This window comes from Aricia agestis, chromosome 21 (assembly GCF_905147365.1).
Source record: "Aricia agestis chromosome 21, ilAriAges1.1, whole genome shotgun sequence".
NCBI classification, from domain to species: Eukaryota; Metazoa; Arthropoda; class Insecta; order Lepidoptera; family Lycaenidae; genus Aricia; species Aricia agestis.
In genome coordinates, this window is record NC_056426.1 from 7199059 (window position 1) to 7225008 (window position 25950).

Consider the following 25950-nt stretch of genomic DNA (forward strand, 5'->3'; position numbering starts at 1 on the left):
CATATAATACAGACAAACAGCCTGTCACAATGAGTTTCTAAAATACTAGAGTAGCAATGTCTTACAAAAGATTCTCAGAAATGCGTAACCACTTTTTTGTTCAAAAGACAATGTCAAGTCATATATTCGTTATGTCATTATGTATGTGAGATATGCCTGCAGGCATCTTCGAAGTGGCAACGCGTTGCTACCGTAAACTTCCAATCTAGTTACGTTAGTAACATAGAATATCATTGGCCTGTCACGTCAATCTAAAACACCCCTCTATTAACAATTCAAAAAATTTGGTGAAATGATGATCGAACGGAACATCGGAAAATTATGTAGCGCTGTTTGATCTGCCAAGATAGATCGCTATTCAAAACAAGCATTAACTTTCAAAAAATATATTTCAGTTTTAAAACACTCTATTTCATCTTTGATTTTAAGACACTGTTCCATTTCTTTTTTTTTAAATCCGATCTATCCACAGACTAGAAAACACCAGCCGGTCTGGCAGGCGATACAGAATAGTCCCATAGCGAGGTAGCATAATAGAGGTATGATACGCAGAACGGCGAAACAGGTATACATGACCACGGTGGATATCACCTCCCATGGCGAGAAGTACTTTTTAGCTCGCTTGCCTGAGCAGAAGTCGGATTCTTTGAATTCTGAAAAATTGAAAAGTTTAAAGGGGTTCCGTAACGAAATAGCAGCTTGAAGGAGATAAAGGGAGTATGCTTTGCTCTTATATTTTCGTATGGCATTCTTATCACTGATAGACCCATGAGAAATAATGAGAAAACACACAGTGCTTTACAAAAAATGTGCACCAAAAAGTCGTGAAAATTTTTGACTTTCCGACGGTTTTCAGGTTTCTTGGTCATTAGATTTTGTAGGCAAAATTGGTAATGATTTTACTTACTTGGCATCCTAATTTTTTTTCTTTGAAATAAGTTATTCAATTAATTATAGATACTTTTCTTTTTACATATTTTTGTTTGATATATTTTTGTAGGCTAATCTGAAAGTGACGGATGACATCAAAAACAAATGTATTGTCAGAATAATAGCTAATAAATAAGAATAGACAGCATAGAGTTTTTATAGGTGTACCAGAATCTGATGGCAAAAATTGGCAAAAAGTCAGAAATAGCAAATACGGGGGTAATTGGAATAAAACATTTTGATCCTTTTTAGGGTACCGTACCCAAAGGGTAAAAACGGGACCCTATTACAAGACTTCGATATCTGTCCGTCTGTCTGTCTTTCTCCAGGCTGTGACTCAAGAACGGTAATAGCTAGAGGGTTGAAATTTTCACAGATTATGTATATATGTTGCCGCCATAACAACAAATACTAAAAATAAAATAAAATTAAGGGGGGCTCCCATACAACAAACGTGATTTTTTTGGCCTTTTTTGCTCTATATCATTAATGGCAACAGGCAGGTACTTGAATTTTCCTCAAAGTTTTTACTAATAATATGTGTACTGTAATATTTATTAATAATATTAAAATAAAATAAAAAAAAAATACTCCTCCCGCAGGCTCCCATACAAAAAACACAATTTGGGCCTAATAAGTGTGTGAAACATGCGAATATAAAAATTCAATGATCAAGGATATTTTTTGAAAATTTGCCGTCAAAATTTGCCATCAGATTCTGGTAGACCTATATTTTACTAGATGACCCGGTGAACTTCATATCACGTCCTTTCAACTTCTTTTCTAATATAAACCTTCCCTGGACTTTCAGGAATATTTCAAGACTATTAAAACCGACTTCCAAGGTAAAAACAATAATAACATCCTTATAATATGAACTAAAAAGTATTAAATAATTTTTCCTATCTAATAGTGCCTTTTTCCGAATTCGGCTAAACCTCAACTATTTCTGTACTCAATCTTCATCATTTTGAAGTCGGTACCAGATAGCTGAAAGCCAGGAGTTGAGGAGACGGTTCCTCACCTGTTACTCGAGTGTCCAATTTTTGCTAGAAATAGATATGATATTGAGCAAGAATTGGGCACATCGATGACGGGTGAGAATCTGCCTGCCATCCTGGGGGGAAAAAAGAGAGTTTTGTTTCTCTCTTTTTGTAAGAGGATAGTGTGTGTTGTGAACAAGAGAAATTCTAGTAAACTATTGTGATTGTAAGCTGTGATATTAGGGTAGTTGAATGTTGTGCCGTATTATTATTATTTTTTTATTGTTTTAATTTTATAGTACTTTGTAGCAATTTATTGGAAATTTTTATGTTTAAGAAATTTTAATACTAAAGAACAAATTAATGTAATAAGAAGATAGCAACAAGCCCTGACACAGTTAGGGGGATGAGAAATTAAAAAAAAAAAAAAAAAAAAGCATGATTGAACATGATTTCTATGAGATTAAATTATCAACGTGCGGCACGTGCTGACTGGACGTCAAGAGTGCTGCTGTCGTGTATCACACGTCTCTTTTTACCACGCAGTGTTACTGATAGTGACATCTCTCTTGCTCAGGCCTTTGTTTCTCTATTCCGCTAGGTATATTAACTTTATGGATTTAACCATCTTCAGTGTCATATCCTCTTGCATGTTTTCATCCGCTTTTGCAATTCCGCTTATTAGTTTAACATGACATTGTATCTGCTGTGGGACATTATCGGTTTACGACCGTGGAGTTTACAACGTCAGCATTGGAACTGTTAGGTGTGGTACGGACAGCAAAATAAAATTCATATAATATAACAATGAACCACTAAATGTTTGTGTAAGCGCTAATCTCGAGAATTGACCCAATTTCGCTAATTTTAGTCTTGAAATATTCGTTGAAGTCCAGGGAAGTTTTATATGGTGATTTTAGGAGTGTTTAGAATCAAATACTTTCAGAAAGTCCGACGTGTTAACTTATCACCGCGGCGTAAGAAACTTGCACGGGATTTTTTTTGCAAAACAAACGTAAATTCGTTCTTTTAAAAAATTACACAACAAACAATTACAAACAACAATTTTAAAAAAGGTAACAATTTTAATTCATGCCAAAAAAGGACACAGTGCTAATAAAGAAATCATAACTTCACAAATAAATAGAATAAAACACTTCTGTTTTGGGGAAAAAAATTAAAACATCGGCCAAGTGCGAGTTAAACTCGCGCACGAAGAGTTCCGTACCTCAATCGACCAAAAATAGGCTAAAAATTGTGTTTTTTTTTGTATGGGAGCCCCCCTTAATTATTTAATTTATTAAAACTTTATTATTGATTTAAAGTACAAATACAACTGAGTATTTAGTGAATATTTCAAGTGCCTATGTATTGCAGTTATTGATAAATATTATATATTATATTGAAAATAGCAAAAAAATCACGTTTGTTGTATGGGAGCCACCCTTAAATATTAAAGGGGGGCTCCCAAACAACAGACGTGATTTTTTTGCTATTTTTTGCTCGATATCAATTTATTTTGTTTTTAGTATTGTTGTTATAGCGGCAACAAATATACATAATCTGTGAAAATTTCAGAAATCTAGCTATAGCGGTTCTTGAGTTACAGCCTGGAGACACACAGACAGACAGACGGACGGACATTGAAGTCTTAGTAATAGGGTCCCGTTTTTACCGTTTGGGTACAGAACCCTAAAAACTAGATAGCTTAAGATCTAGCTACAGTGCGTTATTTTCACTCTGATCTTTTGATATTTTGATTTTCACTCTAGTCAACCCTACACACAAAATAATGTTTTAGCGAAACACAAATGGATATATTGTGTTTTGCCAAAACATTATTTTGCCGACCGTAACTCACGACAATATTATCATTGTTGTTGTAATGCCGTTTTCATGTATGCGGCGCGTTAAATTTTACTACAGTCCCTAAATAATAATCATTATTATGAACTTCGGTGTGAGCTGCAAACCTGTCTGTCTGTCTGTTACCTTTTCACGCCCAAACCGCTAAACCGATTGTGCTGGGTATGGAGATACTTTGAATCCCGGGAAGGGACATAGCATACTTTTTATCCCGGAAAAATGTACGGTTCCCACGCGGTAAACGAATTTTGGCGCAACTGAGTTGCGGGTGTCATCTAGTAAATATAAATGCGATAGAGTGTATGTTAATCTGTCTGTCCGTCGACCTGTTAAACACCTAACCGCCGTACTCAGAGACATTTAATTACGATTAACCTTGAATTGAATGAAGAGTTTGACAGATATTGTATGGAGCTTATGTCAAAATTTTGTATTAAACAATGTTCCACTCTGACTGCCGCACTCAGAGTGGTACATTAATTACTTAAATTTAATTCAAAATTTTGACATAAGCCCCATACATTATCTGTCAAACTCTACATTTAATTGAAGGTTAATCATAACTTAATGTCTCTGAGTACGGCGGTCAGTGCGGCAGTAAGTCGCTTAACCGAGATTGATTTGGTATGGAGATTAATTATTCTGCAAAATGTACGGTTTCAGGGCGATAAAGTAATTTAGGCGCAACGTTGCTGTGAATAACATATTATAGTAAAAAACCGGCCAAGTTTTTTTTTTTTATGAAATAAGGGGGCAAACGAGCAAACGGGTCACCTGATGGAAAGCAACTTCCGTCGCCCATGGACACTCGCAGCATCAGAAGAGCTGCAGGTGCGTTGCCGGCCTTCTAAGGGGTAATAGGGGAGGGTAGAGAAGGGAATAGGGGAGGGTACGGAAGGAAATAGGGGAGGGTACGGAAGGAAATAGGGGAGGGTAGGGAAAGGAAAAGGGTAGGGGATTGGGCCTCCGGTAAACTCACTTACTCGGCGAAACACAGCGGAAGCGCTGTTTCACGCCGGTTTTCTGTGAGGACGTGGTATTTTTCCGGTCGAGCCGGCCCATTCGTACCGAAGCATGGCTCTCCCACGTCAAGTGCGAGTTGGACTCGCCCATGAAGGGTTTCCCAGCAGCAATAAGGTTTATTTTTATGAAATTAAAAGGTAAAAAGTATAAAAAAACAACTTGCTAGATCTCCTTCAAACCAATTTTCGTTGGTAGTTTTTATATGAAATTTTTTTAAATATTTTTTCCATTTTTTGTACCAACATCTTAATGCGGTTTACAGACTACATCTACCCACTAAGTTTCAATAGTATAGCTCTTATAGTTTCGGAGAAAAGTGGCTGTGACATACGAACGGACAGACAGACAGAATATATGACGAATCTATAGGGGTTCCGTTTTTTTGCCATTTAACTCCGGACTCTAATGAGGCCTATTATATAAACTGCTGAAAAACATCTGTTAGCACATGTTTTCAGTTGCAATCAGTTAACAAAAACATAAATACCTAGTCTAGTTTAGAATATTTATGTGTAGCAGCTCATCAAGAATTGGTGTTAATGTTGCAAATTATTTACATGTTTCTGGCAGAAAAGATTTAGAGATCTTTAACCGTCGAGTAGACCCCTTCTACTGTGGGTGATTTGGCCAGTAGTACGAAATCTTTACAGTTACTTTCCTCTCGTAGAAGTTCGTTTATCGCATGGAAACATACAAATTTTTCCTCGATAAAGACTATGTAATATGAAAGTCGGGATCCAAAGTATCTTTAGACTAAATATAATCCAAATCAGCTTAGCAGTTTCAGCGAGAAGATGCAACAGACAAACTGGAATATTTTTTAGCTGAGTAATCATAAAGTTATCGAAAGTCAATGTACGAAAGCAGTGTGTTTAGCCCAAAGACTTCTATTTAAATTGAGGTTTAGCCAGGTTTAGCCCATAAAGTTAATATACCTATCGGAATAGAGCAACAGTCTCGAGCTGTCAAACGAAACCGAAATTGATATTATACGTATGTGTGTAAAAATATGTGTACGTATACACTTACACTTCTTTCTAAATCAATCTTTCTAAGAGATTAAGGCCCAATTTCACCAACGTCTGTTAGTGTTAACAGCTTGTTAAATATCATGTCTTCTTAAGATCTTCTTCATAAGAAAAACGAAAGAGGAAGCGTGATACTAATTCGAACATTAACTTTAACAGTCGTTGGTGAAATTGGGTCTAAATTGTCAACGTGCCGATAAGCGCCGACTGGACGTCAAAAAAAGAGTTCTGCTGTCATGTATCACACGTCTCTTTTTACCACGCAGTGTTAATGATAGTGACATCTCTCTTGCTCAGGACTTTGTTTCTCTATTCCGCTAGGTATATACAGTGTGTACCAAAAATAAGTGATAATATTTTAGGGTGTGTACGTGTTCCTTGTAGAGTTTACTGTGAAAGTAGCAGCTCTGAAAGACGAAAAAATTTTTTTAACTTTTGCATGGGCAAGGGCCCGAGCGTCACGAGTTTCCCCATACAAAAGGGAAAAAAAATTTTGGTCTTTCAGCGGTGCTACTTTCACAGTGAACTCTCTACAAGGAACACGTACACACCCTAAAGTATTATCACTTGTTTTTGTTACGCAGAGCGCAGGCGCTACTAGCACGAACAGTAAATAATTCGACCAAAATTCAACAATGTTGACCACGTCATATCAGAATATGGACTTCCAACGTTGTCAAACGTCGAACTAAACTTTTTGTGTACTGTCTATGCTGGTGCTGCTTCTAGCGTGAAAACATTGCAATAATATTATCTAATGTATTATCTAATATATAAAAATAAGTCGGGTTTTCCTTCCTGACGCTATAACTCCAGAACGCACGAACCGATTTCCACGGTTTTGCACTCGTTGGAAAGGTCTCGGGTTCCGTGAGGTCTATAGAAAAAAACAGAAAAAACTTCAAGAGAAAGCAGGAAAACAGAAGCCTATAAAGCAGCCTTTCCCAAAGTGGGCGCTGAAGGTCTAAAGGGGGGCGGTGTGGGATCTAGAAAAAGATTGGGGGCGTTGTGTAGAGGCTTGGGGGGTGATCTATTTCATCTGGGTGCATTTTAACTTGAAACAAGGGGGCGCTAAAACATAATTTGTTCTCAAAGTGGGCAGTGGGCAAAATAAGTTTGGGAACTCTGCTATAAAGTGTCATGGCGCTTACAGTCCTCTCTGGAGTCTGGACTATTTCATCATCATGATCAATATTTATTATTGCGACATCCTCCAGACGTCACGTACCAAAATATCACCAAGGTTCAACTCCCAGACGCGGGAATTTCGAGACGATGTGTCAAAAAAAGTGACACACCGTGACACATAGTGACGTTAGCGTGACGTCATAGTCTGAGTCGTTGGTATGTTCTGAACTTTGAATTTGGTAATGAGAAAGGACATAGGATAGTTTTGCTGCACAGAGACGATAATATTATTATTACTTAGTTCTGTTAAATGAAGATTTTGACATAAGCCTAATAATGCATGATCTGTCAAACTCTACTTTAGTTTAATTAGACGTAGGAGAGCCATGCTTCGGCACGAATGGGCCGTCTCGACCGGAGAAATACCACGTTTCGCCGAGTGAGTGAGCTTACCGGGGGCCCAATCCCCTACCCTATTCCCTTCCCTACCCTCCCCTATTCCCGTCCCTTCTCTACCCTCCCCTATTTCCTTCCCTTCCTTACCCTCCCCTATTACCCTGGCCCCTTTTAAAAGGCCGGCAACGCACTTGCAGCTCTTCTGATGCTGCGAGTGTCCATGGGCGACGGAAGTTGCTCTCCATCAGGTGACCAGTTTGCTGGTTTGCCCCCTTATTTCATAAAAAAAAAACTTAACTTTATTCAACATGGCGATCAAACGAACAGAGTAAGTACCTATATTAAGAAGGTAATAAAATGAAGTTATTGTGTATCTTTTAATGTGCTTTTAATATTATTCGATGAATGTTCTAGAGTCCATAAATTGCTGAAATAACTTCCTTGGTACATAAAAATGTAGATAATTTTTATACGTCTCTTTCTCAGCTTTAAGGTAAGAATGACGTTATAAAAGTTCCGAGTCTCGAGATAAAAATTAAGTAGCTACTTAAAATTACTGTTAATACTTTAAAATATAAAATGTTATATTAAAAGACCATCAAATAGTCGTTTCAATGTACCATTGAGGAAATTGATTCCTAGGCAGTTGACGGACCTACGTCATGCGTTCGGCTTATGTCAATTCAATGTTAGCTGCACAGATTTTAGAAGGTTAGCTGTGATCGGTCGGATGGGTTAACTTAAGAGGGCGACTAACCCAAAAGATCAAACACCGTACTTCTCTCTTCACACTCACGCCCGTCTTTCATATGCCAGGTGAAAAACAACGACGCGGATTCATCGCCGAATTAGTTTTTTCTCAATATCTCGATAAATATACAACATTTAAAGAATCCGCTAGCTCGATCTCTAAATGATAGAATTTTATAGAATGTGTTAAAATATTAACTTAGTTCAATGCACGGTTATGGCAATAAATGAAAAATTCGTGAAAATTAGATGCATCTTTGTGATTGTTTTCTATCGAGAAAATTTTAAGACATCGTGTTTTTGCTCAGATCGAATTCTTGGAAATATAATGTAGTATCTAATTTTAGAAAATGAAACAATTCGGGGCTTATTATTAAGTATAAAAATGAATTACAAAATCGAAAATTTTGGGTTAGTCACCCCTTAATGCCACCAAATTACTTAGGTCCGCCATCTACCTAGGAATCAACTTCTCTGATAGTACAATGTGAAAGTTATAGCAAAGTCTATATACAATATGTCTATAAACAAACAAACAAAATAATTTCTATTGCCGAGACATTCTAAAACCGCGTCTGAAATGTCATAGGAGATAGGCGTGTCTACTGTCTAATAATACCCTACCGCATAACTGATTTAAATATAACAAAATGGTATTTGTGTCGGATTCCTGACTATCTTAACGGCTTTGAACTCCGCTACACTGAAACGCCACATTAAGTTAAGGCTTCCTCAAGATAATAATAACTCCCACACCGGTTTCGGTGACGGTGGCCAGTTTCATTGAAACCAGGCCAGTTACGCAGGAGTAATTTTATAGTGCTCAAGTGTGTGCGCAGTACACAAGAGCACTCTCTATTCCTTTACTCCCATAGCCCAGTGGGACGGAAGACCGACACGACTGGCGAGTGATCAGGCGCAGGACCGACTTTTTACATATTATCCATCCGACGCATGGATCATCTTACTTGTCAGACAATCAGGTGATCAGCCTGCAGGCTAACCTAACCTAACCTAACCAAACTTGGAAATAACAAGTTTCCAACGCGGAAATCGAACCCACAACCTCCGAGTCAAGAGCCGCGCTCTGAACCACTGGACCACGGAGGCGTAAATAACGGCTCAAGATAATATCGTCTATGTGAATAGGAAATATTAGTGTAATGTTTTCACGCTAGGCGGCAGCACTGTATACAAAAAGTTTTGTTCGATATTTGACAAGGTTTCTGTCGATATTCTGATACGAGTATGACGTGTGCAACATGCCGGATTGTGATTGGTTTTTTTTTATGAAATGAGGGGGCAAACGAGTAAATGGGTCACCTGATGGAAAGCAACTTCCGTCGCCCATGGACGCTCGCAGCATCAGAAGAGCTACAGGTGCGTTGACGGCCTTTTAAGAGGGAAAAGGGTAATAGGGGAGGGTAGGGATGGGAAGGGAAGGGAATAGGGGAGGGTAGGGATGGGAAGGGAAGGGAATAGGGGAGGGTAGGGATGGGAATAGGGTAGGGGATTGGGCCTCCGGCGCTGTTTTACACCGGTTTTCTGTGAGAACGTGGTATTTCTCCGGTCGAGCCGGCCCATTCATGCCGAAGCATGGCTCTCCCACGTTTACTGTATCTTTGCGTAATGTATCCTGCTATTTCGCGGCTTCCGCAACGAAAATAAACCTAACACCCCTAACACCAACCCGCACAGCACCTGTTCGGCAGACTTCGGCACGGTGTTTGTGTGCGTGCGATTAGACGTTTGCGAATTATAATTGCATAAGTTGATAAAAAATGCTATGCAATATGTTTCCGCGGCAGTTACTGAGTGCCACACGTATTTTTTTGTTACAAATTGTAACTTACGATATACAAAATGTTTATTTTTCGTTCACGTTTTTTGACACCCCCGACAAAAAGAGGGGCTATATATGTAGATGTTTGCGTATGTCTGTCTGTCTAGTCTTCTTCTAAGTGCTGTGCTATAGCACATATTATTATAGTGGATTTTATTAGGACGATTGTCCATCAGTCTGTCTGTGATTCTCCTACTGTATATAGATCTTATATCTCAAACGAACAATGACTGAGTTCTGATACCTAACAAATAGAGTCGTTACGATTTTATTACCCATATAATTTATCGATGGCTGTTATCGTCTTATACTCTTGATAATTTATACTCTCGTCGTTTGTAGACTGTTGAATACTCGGAACTACAGCTACCATGATGTTTATTAGATGAATACTGTATTTGAAACTTGGAAGTGTCAAAATTTAGTCTCATATTCTTATATATAAAATTCTCGTGTCACAATGTTGGGCCGGGTACCTACTCCTCCGAAACGGCTTTACTGATTTTAACCAAATTTTATATGCCTGAGTGGGTCTGACTTCTGAGAATCGGCTACTGACCGGCGGCAACCATTTTTTGTGCGACGGGATAGCGATGGACGTTGCCATGGTGACATACTTATTTTGTCACTTCAATAAAATAATACGGGCGAAATACTTTATATGGCAAAGAAACATTTGCCGGGACAGCTAGTAACGTTATAAACTATGGTTTGCGAAGTTTTACAAGTTTTATAACATAATATTTTAAATTGTATCTCTATCTATACTAATATTATAAATGCGAAAGTGTGTCTGTCTGTCTATCTGTTACTTCTTCACGTCTAAACGCTAAACCAATTTTGCTAAAGCTCAACAAGGCTTTAAATGAACGTGGACGGGGCGCTGCTGGTAAAGGAAAACAGCTGTCAAAAACGACGTTTTTGTATGATGGCAGCGTTAGTTCCTTTTTTTCGCCACGTTCATTTAAAGCCTTGTCGAACTTTGAGTCCCGGGAAAGGACATAGGATACTTTTTATCCCGAAATTTTGGCGCAACGGAGTTGCGGGTATTATCTAGTTCTGTATAATAATACCCCCCACACCGGTTTCGGTGACGGTGGCCGGTTTCATTGAAACCAGACCAGGTACGCAGGAGTAATTTTATAGTGCCCAAGTGTGTGCGCAGTACACAAGAGCACTCTCTATTCCTTTACTCTCATAACCCAGTGGGACGGAAGACCGACACGACTGGCGAGAGATCAGGCGCAGGACCGACTTTTTACATGCCCATCCGACGCATGGATCATCTTACTTGTCAGACAATCAGGTGATCAGCCTGCATTGTCCTAACCAAACTTGGAAATAACATGTTTCCAACGCGGGATTCGAACCCACGACCTCCGGAGTCGAGAGCGACGCTCTAACCACTAGACCACGGAGGCGATAAGTATCCTAGTTCTGTATAATATTACCTTGGCAATGGCAGCCCAGTTCAAAAGCTCAATCGGTCTAAATTTTAAACTCTTTTAACACTATTCAGTGCTGTTACTTTGACAGTGACCTCTATACAGGGTGTAACAAAACTAACTACTAAGCGATAGTACATTAGGATGTGTAGAGATTTCATAGTGAAAGTAGCAGCGCTGAAAAACCTTTTTTTTTTCACTTTTGTATCGGGAAACTCATAACGCTGGGTACTTTCCCATACAAAAGTGAAAAAAATTGATCTTTCAGCGCTGCTACTCTCACAGTGAACTCTCTACAAGGAACACGTGCACACCCTAAAGTATTATCACTTAGTTTTGTTACACCCTGTATAAGGGACACATACACCGTACACACCCGAAAATTGTATCACATTATTTTTTACAACCTGTATTTTCTCAAAATAGTTTTCAAATTCTTCAATCCAATATTTCACCTAATTCTTACGAAATATTGAAACATTAAATTTGATTTAAGACAAAATTATAAATATACTCTTGGCTCACGAATCTGCTGAAAATACATGTAAATACTGGAGATAAGGTTATAAGTGTTAGATAGAGATGAAGATATAATCCTCCTAAATGTGAAAAGGACAGAACTATTTCGATTATAGCGTTTAATTCGGGTCGGTCATATATCTTACTAACTATAAATGTCTGAAAACTGTATAACGCCGGGCCTATAATAATATTTACAACATATTTTATTATATTTTGTTTGTACGACTTTCATTTACAACGAATAAAGTTAATAGTAAGTACTTGAAAATTTTAATTACTCGATTTTGCAGTTGTGTTGTTAACTTTCCCGAGACCCAAAGTTTGTGCATACAACTTGGAACTCAAAAAAAATGCCGTCTGAAGACGGATTTTTTTGTCTTCCCAGCATTGTTCTCATAGAAAAAGTTGTTCATTTTGACGGGCTTATTTGATGGTTTTAAGGATAACGGTGTTAAACCTAACACCTTGTATAAGTAGTAGACTGTAAAAGTTTTAATAATACACCTACGCGACAAAACTGTTAAACTAATATTATAATATCATGAAAAAAATTTGTTAAATATAGCTAATACAAAAATACTATATGAGTCACTGGCTATTATATTTAGTTTTGATGTTATTAATATCATACGCTATTCAACAGACAGTAAGTTTTAGAAAGAGACAGCCTGTATAATATTACGAAATAAAATATGCCCGCAACTCCGTTGCTTCGAATTTATACGTTTACTAGCTGTCCCGGCAAATGTTGTTTTGCCATAAAATGATTTTCCCTGTTTTCCTGCTTTTCTCTTGAAGTTTTTTGTGATTTTTTTTTCTATAGACCTCACGGAGCCCGAGACCTTCCCAACGAATGCAAAACCGTGGAAATCGGTTCATGCCTTCTGGAGTTATAGCGTTAGGAAGGAAAACCCGACTTATTTTAAAAGCTTTTATTTAACTTGCTCTGTATGTATGTAAGTATGTATGTTCAGGTGAAATTTTGGAACTCAAATTTGAAGTAGATATATATTAGACTAGATGACGTCCGCAATTCTGTTGCGCCAAAACTCGTTTATAGCGCGGGGACCGTACATTTTTTCGGAACAAAAAGTATCCTATGTTCTTTCCCAGGACTCAAAGTATCTCCATGCCAAAATTCAGCAAAATCGGTTCACAGGTTTGGGCGTGAAGAGGTAACAGACAGACAGACAGACACACTTTCGCATTTATAATATTACTAGATGACGCCCGCAACTCCGTTGCGCCAAAACTCGTTTATCGCGTAGGAACTAGGAACCGTACATTTTTCTGGAACAAAAAGTATCCTTTGTCCTTTGACCCAAATTATCTCCATGCCAAATTTCAGCAATCGGTTCAGAGGTTTGGGCGTGAAGAGGTACCTAACAGACAGACAGACAGACAGACAGAAACACTTTCGCATTTATAATATTTTTAGTAATTAGTTTGTAATTAGTATGGAAGTATGGATTTCGCGGTCACCATGTCTACATTTTTCTGGGATAAATAGTAACCTTTAAGTATATCCTTACACGTGACTCAAACTATTTCCATACCGAATTCCATCAATATCGGTTCAGTGGCTTGAGCGTGAAGAGGTAACAGACAGACACACTTTCGCATTTGTAATACTAGTATGGATACAGATACCTCCTATTTAAAGGTTTTCGTGACGAAACAATAGCAGAAATGTGAGCTTTTAACTGTGGAAATGAAATATTTGTTATCTCAGAGATTTGATATAGTCACGCAATGAGCGGGCAATTAGTGGGTGATATAGTGAGATCTCTGGGACTGAAGATAAGTAGGGCTGTAACCATTCTATTTATATATTTTAAGTAGATGACCTGGTGAACTTCTTCTTTAAAAAACTTTTCTGGGCTTTCACAAATATTTCACACTAGCTTTTGCCCGCGGCTTCGCTCGCGTGAAATTCGAAAATCGTGTAAAATACGAATATTCTTGCAAATCTCCTTAAGAAACATGATGTTTTTCCAAGACCAAAAGTAGCCTATGTTACTCTCGCTGCCCCCCCAAGTACCGGCCGGAGGCAAAGCCTCCCGCATATTAATCAAACGACACGCAAAATCTGCATGTTTAGTTTTGGTTAGATTAATTTCACTTTTAATAAATAACTTACTTTGATTCTAAAGAAAGAGAAGTAAAAGTCAACACTAACGACGCAACACCATTTTGCTTAGCAACATTACCAGGAGGGGGCGTTTGGGGGGGCGCAGCCCCCCTAAGTACCGGCCGGGGGCAAAGCCTCCCGCATGTTAATCAAACGACACGCAAAATCTGTATGTTTAGTTTTGGTTAGATTAATTTCACTTTTAATAAATAACTTACTTTGATTCTAAAGAAGGAGAAGTAAAACTCAACACTAACGACGCAACACCATTTTGCTTAGCAGCATTACCAGGAGCGGGGGGTTAGAGGGGTGAGGGGAAAAATTTGGAAGAAGACAAATATATCTGCGAAAACCATATTCAAATCGGATCAGTAGTTTTCATGTTAAAAAAAAAGTTTGATACAATATCTGACCCCCTCTTCGGCCCCCTTAAAGGGGTGGGGGAAAAATTTTGTACACCATAAATGTTAAATTGGAAAATACAGTTAATAATATGAAGTTACTCCATTGAAGAAAAAAGTTTGATACAAAATTTGACCCCCTCTTTGGTCCCCTTAGAGGGATGAGGGGGAAAAAATTTATACACCAGATGTTAAGTTGGAAGAAGATAAATATATCTGCGAAAACCGTATTCAAATCGGATCAGTAGTTTTCGTGTGATGCTGGAACAAACATACAGACAGACAGACAGACAAAAAACTAACCACAGTTTTGGCTTCTATAGCGATGTAGTAACAGCCCCCGCTTATTATTTTTTGGATATCTTTAATGTACAGAATTGTCATTTCTACAGTTTTATTATATGTATAGATTTCGGCTTCAAAAATATTATGGTCTTGCCATAGATTTAAACATCTATTGAACAGTTGTTTTGAGACCATTTTGTACAGATTTTTTTTTTCTAATCAACTGTTCAACAGGTGTTTAAATCTTTTGTAGTAAGAGTTAAGACCGTTATTGTTTTACTAATAAAATAACTACACTTTGAGGTCCAACTAAGCGCAAGGTTACACCTAGTCTAACCTTCCTCTTGTATCACTCAATAAAACAAATCGTATCAAAATTCAAAATCCGTTTCTTGTTGTTCGTTTTTCGTATTCGGGAATCCGAATGCATGGATCGGAAATCCGAATGCATGGAATCTTTATGATAGCAATTTTTTTAATATTTTGTATAGACAAGCGCCCCAGCGTCATGAGTTCTCTCATACAAAAGTTAAAAAGTTACTCTTTCAGAGCTGTGAAGTCCATATAAGTGACAAACCACACCCTAAAGTATATATCACTTAGTTTTGTTACACCCTGTATGAACAACGTCCGTTAAGTGACGTAGGTGTAAGTTGTTCGTAGAGTCCACATCCTGAGGATTCTCCGGTGTTGGGGCGAAACGCGCGTCGAGGTTTTCAACCTGCATGGTGGTGAGGGGCCTTGCACGGATTTGCCAACATTATTGCTTGTGTGGTGGTGGTGTTTGCAAGTGCTGTACGCATGCCTATGCGTACACTCACTCATTTACTTAAAGGTGGAAGTTGTTTTCGCGGAATATTGGTAAAAATAATAACAAACTAAATTTAAACTATGGATTTCCGCAAAGTAACGCCTGATTCCATTAACTACTATGTAGTTGTTATTTTCCCTAGTATTCCCTGGTCTTACAAATTCATTAGCTCCTCTCAACAGGTCAGTAATTAGAAGCTGCTAAATATTTATACCCTGACCTTTGGCAATAAACCACGTACTTCGAGTTTATGAGATTTTTCTGTACCACTGATCGACCAACTGGTTGACTGATCAGTCAACTGACCGGTCGTTTCGTCAGTTAGTTAACAGTACTGCTGCACTCAAAGACATTAATAATTAATGATGATTGAAACTTTAATTTAAAAATTTAATTGAAAACATGACTAAACCTTAGTTTTAAATTTAAAAGACTTTGATAGATAATGAATCCCCATAAGCTTTGTCCACACTGTGCCTTTTTCTGTTCGTCAAAGGCATGCGTTATAGCGCAACAACAGCGAACGTGAGGCATGCCCGCGACGCATGCCCTCTGACCGTATCCAAATCTTCTAAAAAGACAATATTGGCGTTGCGTTCCTTGACGCATTCAATTATTGAATGCGCCAATATGAAAGTTGATGACGAAAATTGAAGATGAAAGTGCACAGTGTGGACATAGCTATTACATGTCAAAATGTTCATTTTATTACAGTTAAGTAATTAATGTTCATTCTATGTTCATCTCTGAGTGCTGCAATTAATGTTAGTCAGATAATTCAAATTAAAAATTATTTCTTAGCATGGAGTATATCTAAATATTTATTATTCTGTCAGCTGTCAAGTTGTTTACGCTTAAGGCCCAGTAGTCCCTAAAATAATCAGTTCGATGTCTGTCAGTACGAATATCGACGTTAATGACATTAAAATAACATTCATATCAGCGCGCCTTGTACAGTGGCTGTTACGCGCTCGCCGCGTGCCTTGATAATAGAAAATAGGAGTAAAAACCTTTTGTTTTTAATATTACACAAATCAAATATATCAAATCGTTTACGTTAGGTTACGACACATATACCATATTTTTTGTTTTTTCTAGAAAGTGTGTAATTTAGCCATAAAATGATTTAATTATGAAAAGCAGCGTTATAACAGTCATCTTTGAGATTTTTTTCTATCGAGCAGAATTTTTCAAATTGTGTACTGATATACCTTTGCGTATAGGAAATTTTCTCAATTTTAAAACGGTACTTATTTTATACCGAAATAATGACATTTCCTTCACTAAAAACGTATTTTAAAAAATCCATTTTACGTAGTTTCAACAACCACAGCGCCTTAAGCCCCTTGTCTGTCTAACTGATTCAAATTAAATCTGGTAGATATTATAGAGATACTTTGAGTGAATTCATTGTCAGTCCCAAGGAAGGACGTGGGACAGTTTAAAAAAGGGTTTCGTTTCAAAGAAAAAAAGGATTTCGTTTCAAATGCGGGCTACATCTTGCTTCATTATGATGTGACAAAAGAACTTGTAAATGTAACAACCCATATTTAACCTCTTACACAAATAAATTTCAAACGGAAACGTAGAATTAGCAGAAAATCTTTTGTACGTTGACAATTGACAGACGTGAGCCTTGGGAGAGAAAAATAACTAATATATGGTGACATAATTATTATAGTATTTTAACGACGGTGATTCACACATTCAGTATAGTCTGTTAGAACCATAAAGTTAATATACCTAGCGGAATAGAGAAACAAAGGCCTGAGCAAGAGAGATGTCACTATCAGTAACACTGCGTGGTAAAAAGAGACGTGTGATACATGACAGCCGCACTCTTTTTTTGACGTCCAGTCGGCACGTGCCGCATGTTGACAATTTAATCTCATAGAAATCATGTTCAATTATGCTTGTATAAGTGTATACGTACGCTTTTTTTACACACAGATGAAACCAATTTCGGTTTCGTTCGACAGCTCGAGATTGTTGCTCTATTCCGCTAGGTATTTATAATGGTTAGAACAGACGCCGAACTAATAATCTTCTAACGTAATCACGATCGAATTGTCAAAGAAAAGTAGGTAATGATGACATAATTCTACAAGGTGTTGTGGAATTCTTTAACTGTCTAACTATCCAGGGATTCTTTCTTAAATTTTCTCCTTGTAACAACCATCCTTATATTTCATAGAAATATTATCTAATCTATAATATAAAAATGAGTCGCTGAATGTGTTGCTAAGCGCAAAACTCGAGAACGGCTGAACGGATTGGGCTAATTTTAGTCTTAAAATATTTGTAGAAGTCCAAGGAAGGTTTTTAAGTGACACGAAGTTCACCGGGACAGCTAGTATTATATAAAAATAGGTCGGGTTTTCCTTCCTGACGCTATAACTCCAGAACGCACGAACCGATTTCCACGGGTTTGCATTCGTTGGAAAGGTCTTGGGCCCCGTGAGGTCTAAAGAAAAAAAAATCAGAAAAAACTTCAAGAGAAAAGCAGGAAAACAGGAAAAATAATTTTATGGCAAAACAACGTTTGCCGGGACGGGGAAATATTCTAAAAAAAGAAATTAGAAAAACCGGTTCAGCCGTTCTCGAGACAAGCGCTTACACAGCACACACATTTCATTCATTCATGGGTAAATTCTACGTTTTATAAAATAAATAACACCAACAAGCTAAAGCATTCTCTTGGTTTTCCAGACAAGTGGATAGAATGAACACAATACCTGAAAATCCGGAAAAATCTTAACACATTTCCTCACATTTCCTCGGGAAAAGGTAAACCGTAAACTGTGAATTCGAAAGTAGGATTTCCCACAGTATAATTTTTATACAGTAGAGTATCTAATGCTAAGTTAAAGTACTCACATAATATTATACGGTTTTGCTCGATCGAGCAATGACGTAGAGTAAAAACTACGACTCGGTCTTTCGTCCACACATTCAGAATTGCTGGATAGTTTTACTCTAAATCAAAGAAAATTATATTTAATTCCATCGAGCCGGCTCGATGCAAGCCTTCGAGCTGTGAGTTTTGCAGTCCACACGGTGGTTTTTGCTCGATTTGGAGTAAAACTATCGAGCAAAACCGTAAGTGACTATTTAGCATGAGACGTATCCTTAGCTTTGCCCACACTGTGCCTTTTTTTGTTCATCAAGGGCATGCGTTACAGCGCAGTCAACATCGCACGTGAGGCATGCCCGCGACGCTATGACACTTTTCTTTCCAACGCGGGTGGGTTTTGACGCATTCAATTATTGAATATGAAAAAAGATGATGATTGAAGATGAAATTGCATAGTGTGGACATAGCTAATAGGGAATAATACTCAAAAGTCGGAGCAGAGAGCGTCACTAGCACATACAATATGTTACAGTAAATAATCCGACCAAAATCCGTCAGGACGTAGGTACAGCACTATTTTGCATATAGCTGAAATACTCAGACCAGCTCAGACTGTCTCGAAGTATGTCTATTTTACTCTGTGGACTGTCTCTAATGTCATTATGGAGACACCTGTTTCATTCTTACCCCCATGAAAATCATTACAGCAGGGCATAACAACAGTAGACATGGGAAAGAATCGACATACTGACAGATATTATCGACAAAATGGCGGATTTCCATTGTCTAACTGTCGCTTTGTCCATTCTTCCGTAGAAAGAAACCGTTTCTATGGTGACCATGCTACGCCTGCAGGTGTAATAAACTTTTAGTAATAGAGATATCAGTAAATGCATTATCATGTTATTATTTCCAGGTAGAGATATAGAACAGTAAACATTGCTATAGTGATAAAAGTGATTATAAAATTAAGCATGCATTATTATCATAGGCAGAGATTCATAGGCAGATGGCATATCTATGTAATTTGGTCGGGTTAATTCAAGGCAGAACAGATTGATTGGCGATTCTATAGAGAAGCGATAAAGAGAAGTTGTTGACTCAAAGGCCAGTTGTTTAGTAGAAAAGCATCAAACGGATATAATAAACTATTATACAAACAGTCACGACTCGGTGGAGTTGCTATAGAGGTATAACTGTGATTGTAGGTTACTGCAATTTATATTACGTATTGTAATTCAAAATCATTTCATGAACAAAACCATTCTCGACTCAAATATACTTTTAACCGATTTATTTTCATAATTTTTCATCCGTTAATTTTGGAATCATTCATCCATTCATTCTTTCATTCTTCGTCTACCCAAAGGATTTTCGTGTCGATGGTATAATAATTTTAGGGTGTGAATTGACGAAATAGCTGTTAATGAAAATGACGCCAGCCATAGTTTTTGTTCCGCATGCAAATGAGACTTGGATGACATCAAAAATTAGGTGTGAATATTGATATCCCTCGAGGGTTCGTAGCTCGAGGGTTTAAATACATCGTACTATTTATGTCCGTATGTTAAGGTGACTTTACATGCGCGCGGCAAGCGATCGCGACCGATGAAAATTCAAATGAAATGCCCCTGTCCAAAATATTATCTTAGTAAAATTTATATGGATTATACGGAACGTAACGTTGATTGTTAAACACGTTTGTATTTTAATTGCTCAATTCGAAGTTGAATGTACTCTCCAATATAATAACTCAAAATATTACGTACAGTCTTATTAAATATTATTATACTTATTATCTACGAAACTAGAACTAATTGTGCTCGCATTTTCTTTTTGACACATCAAAAAAAAAACCACGTTGGTTCCGTATATTATTCTTGATAAATCTATTCCAAGTCCCCCCCATATAGTCTACACTCTACACTCTTTGTCTAATGTCTATGCCCATTCATATCAGCCAAGTAGTTTCGGAGCTTATTCGACGCAAACGTTTTTTAACCCCCGACAAAAAAGAGGGGTGTTATAAGTTTGACGTGTCTGTCTGTCTGTTTGTCTGTCCGTGTGTGTCTGTCTGTGTGTGTGTCTGTCCCGGGAAAGGACATAGGATACTTTTATCCCGGATAAATGTACGGTTCCCGCGCGATAAACTAATTTAGGCGCAACGGAGTTGCAGGCGTCATCTAGTGTAAAATATAGGGAAAACCATTTTGTCAACTTTACTGTTGGACCACTGCAAACTTAATGTTAACACTAGCTGATTGACCGAGCTTTGCTCGGTATTCGATAAAACACGAATAAAATGACATTTTCTAAAAATGATTCCTAGCTAGATCAATTTATCGCCCCCGAAACCCCCTATATACTAAATTTCATGAAAATCGTTGGAGCCGATTCCGAGATTTTAATAATTGCTCGTTTAATTAAATATAAGATATGTGCTATACTAAGTAACTAGCTCACTTGATTTTACTATGCATAATAAACTCGTAGTTACTAACGCTTTCTTTTGACTTATTTTAATAAAACTTAGTCAAAAGAAAGGTAAAATATAATTTTGGACTCATTGCACTTACCATACATTTTATTACAGACACTGTAAAGTTTACAAACGACAAATACATTTTTTTACAGTCTTGGACACTAAACAATTCTTGGAGTATAACTTTTGGGAAACTATGTTTCTCAAAGCGTGGAATAAAACATTTTCCATTTCATTTATTTTTGAATAAATATTTTAACAACATATTATTATTTTTAAAGCGAAAAATAACCGATACATACCTTCCAAGGCCATGAATATAGTCGCCCCAGCTACACTATACAACACTAAACATAATGTCAAAAACAAATGCGTAAACCACTTCTTAGACAAAAGTCTTAACTTATTATAGAACCAGAAGGCAGTCTTTTCACCAGCACTCAGTCCACTTCTAGCCGTATGTATGGTAAAGTCTTTGAAACCTTCAAACTGCTTGAAGACGAAATCGGAAGCCTTATTATGGTACATGTAGAGGAAAGGGTTGAAATGAGGGTCGGATATATGGGAAGCAGGGGTTTGGGCGCCCTTAGGGTAGTATTTCGGAGGAGCCCATTGGATGGTGGAAGCCGTGGTAGGCCCTTTGGGCGGCGCAGGGCTAGGGATCTGTAGGGTAATCTTGGGTTTAGTCTTCGGAGGCGGAGGCGGGGGATATCTTGGCGCGTCTTCCATTTTTTAATTCAAATTTTACGTTCGAATTATACTATCTTGTTTTTTTTTCACGCGAAAATACATGCACACGCGTGCGAAACTAAAATATGACTGGCCAGCTTTTAAAAATAAACCCCCGTTACTGACATTAGTTATCTGAATTCTGAAGGAAAGTGGCGCCAGAGTACTCAGAATTATGAATTGGAGAATCGCCAGGTTAGACCATACGTTACGTGATTCTAATCTGTTAATTAAGCTGTTAAGGGGCTGCTACATGTGTCCAATTTGCAGGAAAAATGTGCCTCATGCTTGTATTTGATATTAAAGCAGCCAGAAACAATCGAAAAACAGCTAATATTAACTATTAGCTGTTTTTCGATTGTTGATTGATTCGAATTTTTTCGAATGAGTTTGGGTGTGAAAAGATAACAGACAGATAGACAGACAAACACACTTTCACATTTATAATATTAAGTATTGATGTGGCATCTTCAATTTCGCCAATGATGGACCGACAAGCGATTACCGAAATCAAAAATGTAAATTATTCGATTTGCGATGAAGCCATGATCAACAGCTTCCCAATCGTTGTAGCAATCATGGCAATATTTTTAGTCCAATATAATATGGTGCGAGATATCAAATGTTTAAATGTGTTATGGTACAAAAGCACAGAATTTCAAATACATTTTGACATTTTTGTACATTTTATACCTCGATACGCTGTTCGAACAGTATTCCTGAAAGTTGAACGAGAGATAGAACCTTAAGGCTTATAGACTATCGAAAGATTAAGTCTATGATCGAAAGCTTTGTCTTAATTGATTTTATGACTCTTGAGAATTCCATTCAGTGCTAATTTCCATTGGAACAGCTCCATTATGATAGTTTAAGAGTTTTCTTTGTTAGCGAGAATAATTTATCTGCGAGTTCGGAAACCAGATAAATCTTTACTTATAACTTATTGAAGTATTTATACTTCATGTTGATCTATAAACAAAGTTTTATAGTACTGTCAAATGAAATGGCTCCTAATAACAACGAGTAGAAAATATACAATGGCACATTATATTATATTCGGACTATATGACTATATATGACTTTACAACATATCTTCTATTACTGGAAGATACTATTTTTATTTTTTAGTATTTAGCACTCTGTACTTCTTAGACATACCAAACACCTGGCCAAAACAACCTTTCTTTCGTACTTAATTTAGAAACTTCCTCCTCAAATGCGTGGATGTTTCCAAGAGCTTATAATCGTCATATAGCTTCCCTGAAGTGTCAACATAATATATAGTGGTGAATCATATAAAAATATATGTCTACGGTCGACTCAGCTATGTGACATATAGACTGTATTTTTAGATGTCGCTTACTGAATTCAGTGGTGTATTTTTCGTTGAAAACACTGACTAAACAAGACTCATGAAAATGATTATACAAATAATTGCTTTGTAGTTTATGTATAATTGTATATTAATATTATTAGACTGTGGTATCTACCCAGAACACTTTATATCTTCAAACGAGAAATTCTTGTATATAATAATATATTATTATACATATAATTGGAATCTCGGAATCGGCTCCAACGATTTTCATGAAATTTAGTATAAAGGTGGTTTCAGGGGTGATAAATCGATCTAGCTAGGAATCATTTTTAGAAAATGTCATTTAATTCGTGTTTTATCGAATACCGAGCAAAGCTTGGTCAAATAGCTAGTGGAATATTACGCAAAGATACTAGCACGCACAGTAAACAAACAAAATTGGACATGTTGCACACGTCATATCAGAATATTGACAGAGACGTTGTCAAACGTCAAACATAACTTATTGCTTACTGTTTATGCTGGTACTGCCTCTAGTGTGAAAACATTGCAGTAATATGTCCTATTATATTATTAGGTTGGTACTTGGTAGGCTAAAATTTAAAACAGTAAAATACCCGATACAAAACTCTCAATGTGTCTCAGGAGTCAGGAATCATAATGCAAAATATTGAACGGATCAAATCACTGAAGGCTGCTAACATTTTATCGTGGGAGGGACATGCTTCGGCACGAATTGACCGGCTCGACCGGAGAAATACCACGTTCTAACAGAAAACCGAAAAGAACTATTAAAAAAAGTCAACCAAAATCGGTCTACCCGCTTGGATGGTACTGTCACGGATGGACACGTCTCACATCCCACTTTTTTGTTGATAGCTAAAAGTTATTTAAAAAAAATTAGAGTTACTTCTCTTTACGTAGGCATAATAATTATAGTAGAACTTGTAAATAGAATTTCAAACTTCAAAGCAGAGTTATCTCAAAGGCTTAAAAGTAGATCAGATACGCGAAATGCATGAGACAAAATAAAGGTTAGATTGGGCAATGGAGTGTATTTTTTTCTGTCTAGTTCAGAGGTTCCAAACTCCTGTTTAGTAGACCCCTTTCGAAATTTGCAGTTTATTGAGGGTGAGTAACATTATTGGATGTTGTTAAGCATTCGTGTAATAACCCACAAAAAAATTGCGTGTTAAGTTATGAATGCAGAGCTATGCTCTTTAGATCATCAGAGCGAGCGAAGCATGCCTTAGTACATCCCACAAGTCAGAACCTGAGGTCTTTTGTGTTACACTTTACGGTAAAACTATCTCTTGTTTTGTGCTTTAACATAGTAATTTTTATTTGTATTTAGACAATAATGTTATCATCGGTCAGCCAAGGTTTGGTTACTATTAAAATTTAAAAAACCTGCTTTAAAGGTTAAAAACGCACGCATTCAAGGAAAGAAATTGTGGGCTAGGTCACAAATGCTTAAGAGGATACACCAGGGGCTAGAGAAATGAAAAAAAAGTACGTGTAATATCTATAGCTGTCTCCCTTACCTCAAGCCTATACCGCAGAAAGCGATAGAGACAACTGCAGAAAATCAACGATTCGTTGTCCCCTGATTCCTTCTCCAAAACTTAACCGATTTAAGTACTTTTTTCACTAAAAATTAAAGAAAGGCTTAAGCTGTGTTCTTATGTTTTGCTTTTTTTTGTATAATCTAGCCAAATCTGTTTTCTGGACGTTTGAACACAGCGGAAAATCTGGCTATTTTTTTGGGGTTTTTGAACGTGCATATCTTATTTAATAATTAAATTATGAAAAAAAAGAAAACATAGGGACGTTGTATTAGTGGCCGTAGATATTCAGGAAAAAAATTATAACTTAACTAGCTTTATTCAGGGAGGAAACAGGGGACAACGTTTGTATGGAAAAAAGGGCGGTGTGGAATCCTCTTAACGGCGACCATACAATAACAATGATAAAAATACTTGAGACTTATTATCGTAGGGCCTCTACGATGTAGGTACGTAACCAACGTGGCGGTGGGACCCAGTAGCGTAGAGGTTCGTAGCACGAAAACGTCCAGCGACGTAGAGCCTCGTAGGCCGTAGCATCAAGCGTAGAACTTAATTGCGACCACAGACATAGATCAAGATAGACACCGCCTGTCGCTCCATTTGTATGAGCGTGCCACTTTTTCATAGCTACTGTGTCGTACCGATGATAAGAAAAGTGCCCATTATCTAGGCCAACGTTTCTACTACCAAAATAATTATCCTTTACTTCAGCCGCAGTTGGTTAAAAGTTTTCAACACAATTTGATGTCAAATAAATCTACCAGCATCCCGAGTTTATAGTTTCAACTCGGTTTTAACTGAAATAATATATTTCAAGTAAAATCGTTCTAACATTTATACGGTTTACTGAAGTTTATATAGAGAGCATGTCACAACAGTGATATAATGTTTGCACACTGGAGCACGAATCTGCACCGTAAAATATTAAATAAGTAATAACGCGGGACGCGACGTAGTTTGATGCAATACGATTTTATGCGACATTTTGCGACATTTTCATCATCTCTACATTCACACATAAACTCTAATCATATTATAAATGTTGAAGTGTAAAATATATATTATGATGTTTAAAATTGTATGAAACTTTTATCGTGCTGAATATAATATTTTAATTTGGTATAAGGCTACTTTGAGTCCCGGGAAAGGATATTAAGGGATTTTTATAATTATTTTGAAGGTTCTTCTTCGAAAGTTTTTAAAGTTTAATTTCTGCACTTATCTCATTGCGCACTCGCGATACGAATTTCGATACAACGTGCGACATCGCAGCTTAGTGTGCAAGCCCGTGAAGCTAGGAAGTGAACTAGTGCATAAACAAACAACATCTATCACATAAAATCACAGATGGCCGTCGTAAATATCTCCTGTGATGTGCGCCATAAACACGATTCACATGAAAACCGGGAAATATTCGAAAGGCAATCGGCACGAATGCGTCGGCTTGGAGCTCAAAG

The 25950-nt window shown here is 37.3% G+C and overlaps 1 protein-coding gene and 1 long non-coding RNA gene across 2 annotated transcripts in view; both read right to left on the reverse strand.

The window, feature by feature from the left end:
- The window catches only part of LOC121737581 (TWiK family of potassium channels protein 7), a 41874-nt gene extending 20239 nt beyond the window's left edge, over positions 1-21635 (reverse strand). The window contains exon 1 of the mRNA XM_042129240.1: positions 21181-21635. Within this exon, the coding sequence (XP_041985174.1) occupies positions 21181-21607 (427 nt within the window). The 5' untranslated portion in view covers positions 21608-21635. The remainder of the gene's footprint in view (positions 1-21180) is intronic.
- LOC121737589 lies at positions 412-21111 on the reverse strand. Its single transcript, XR_006037162.1, has 3 exons — positions 21101-21111; positions 18688-18692; positions 412-653 (listed from the first exon to the last, which is right to left on the reverse strand). It is a non-coding gene; the product is annotated as an uncharacterized LOC121737589 (long non-coding RNA).
- Positions 21636-25950: the final 4315 nt, after the last annotated feature.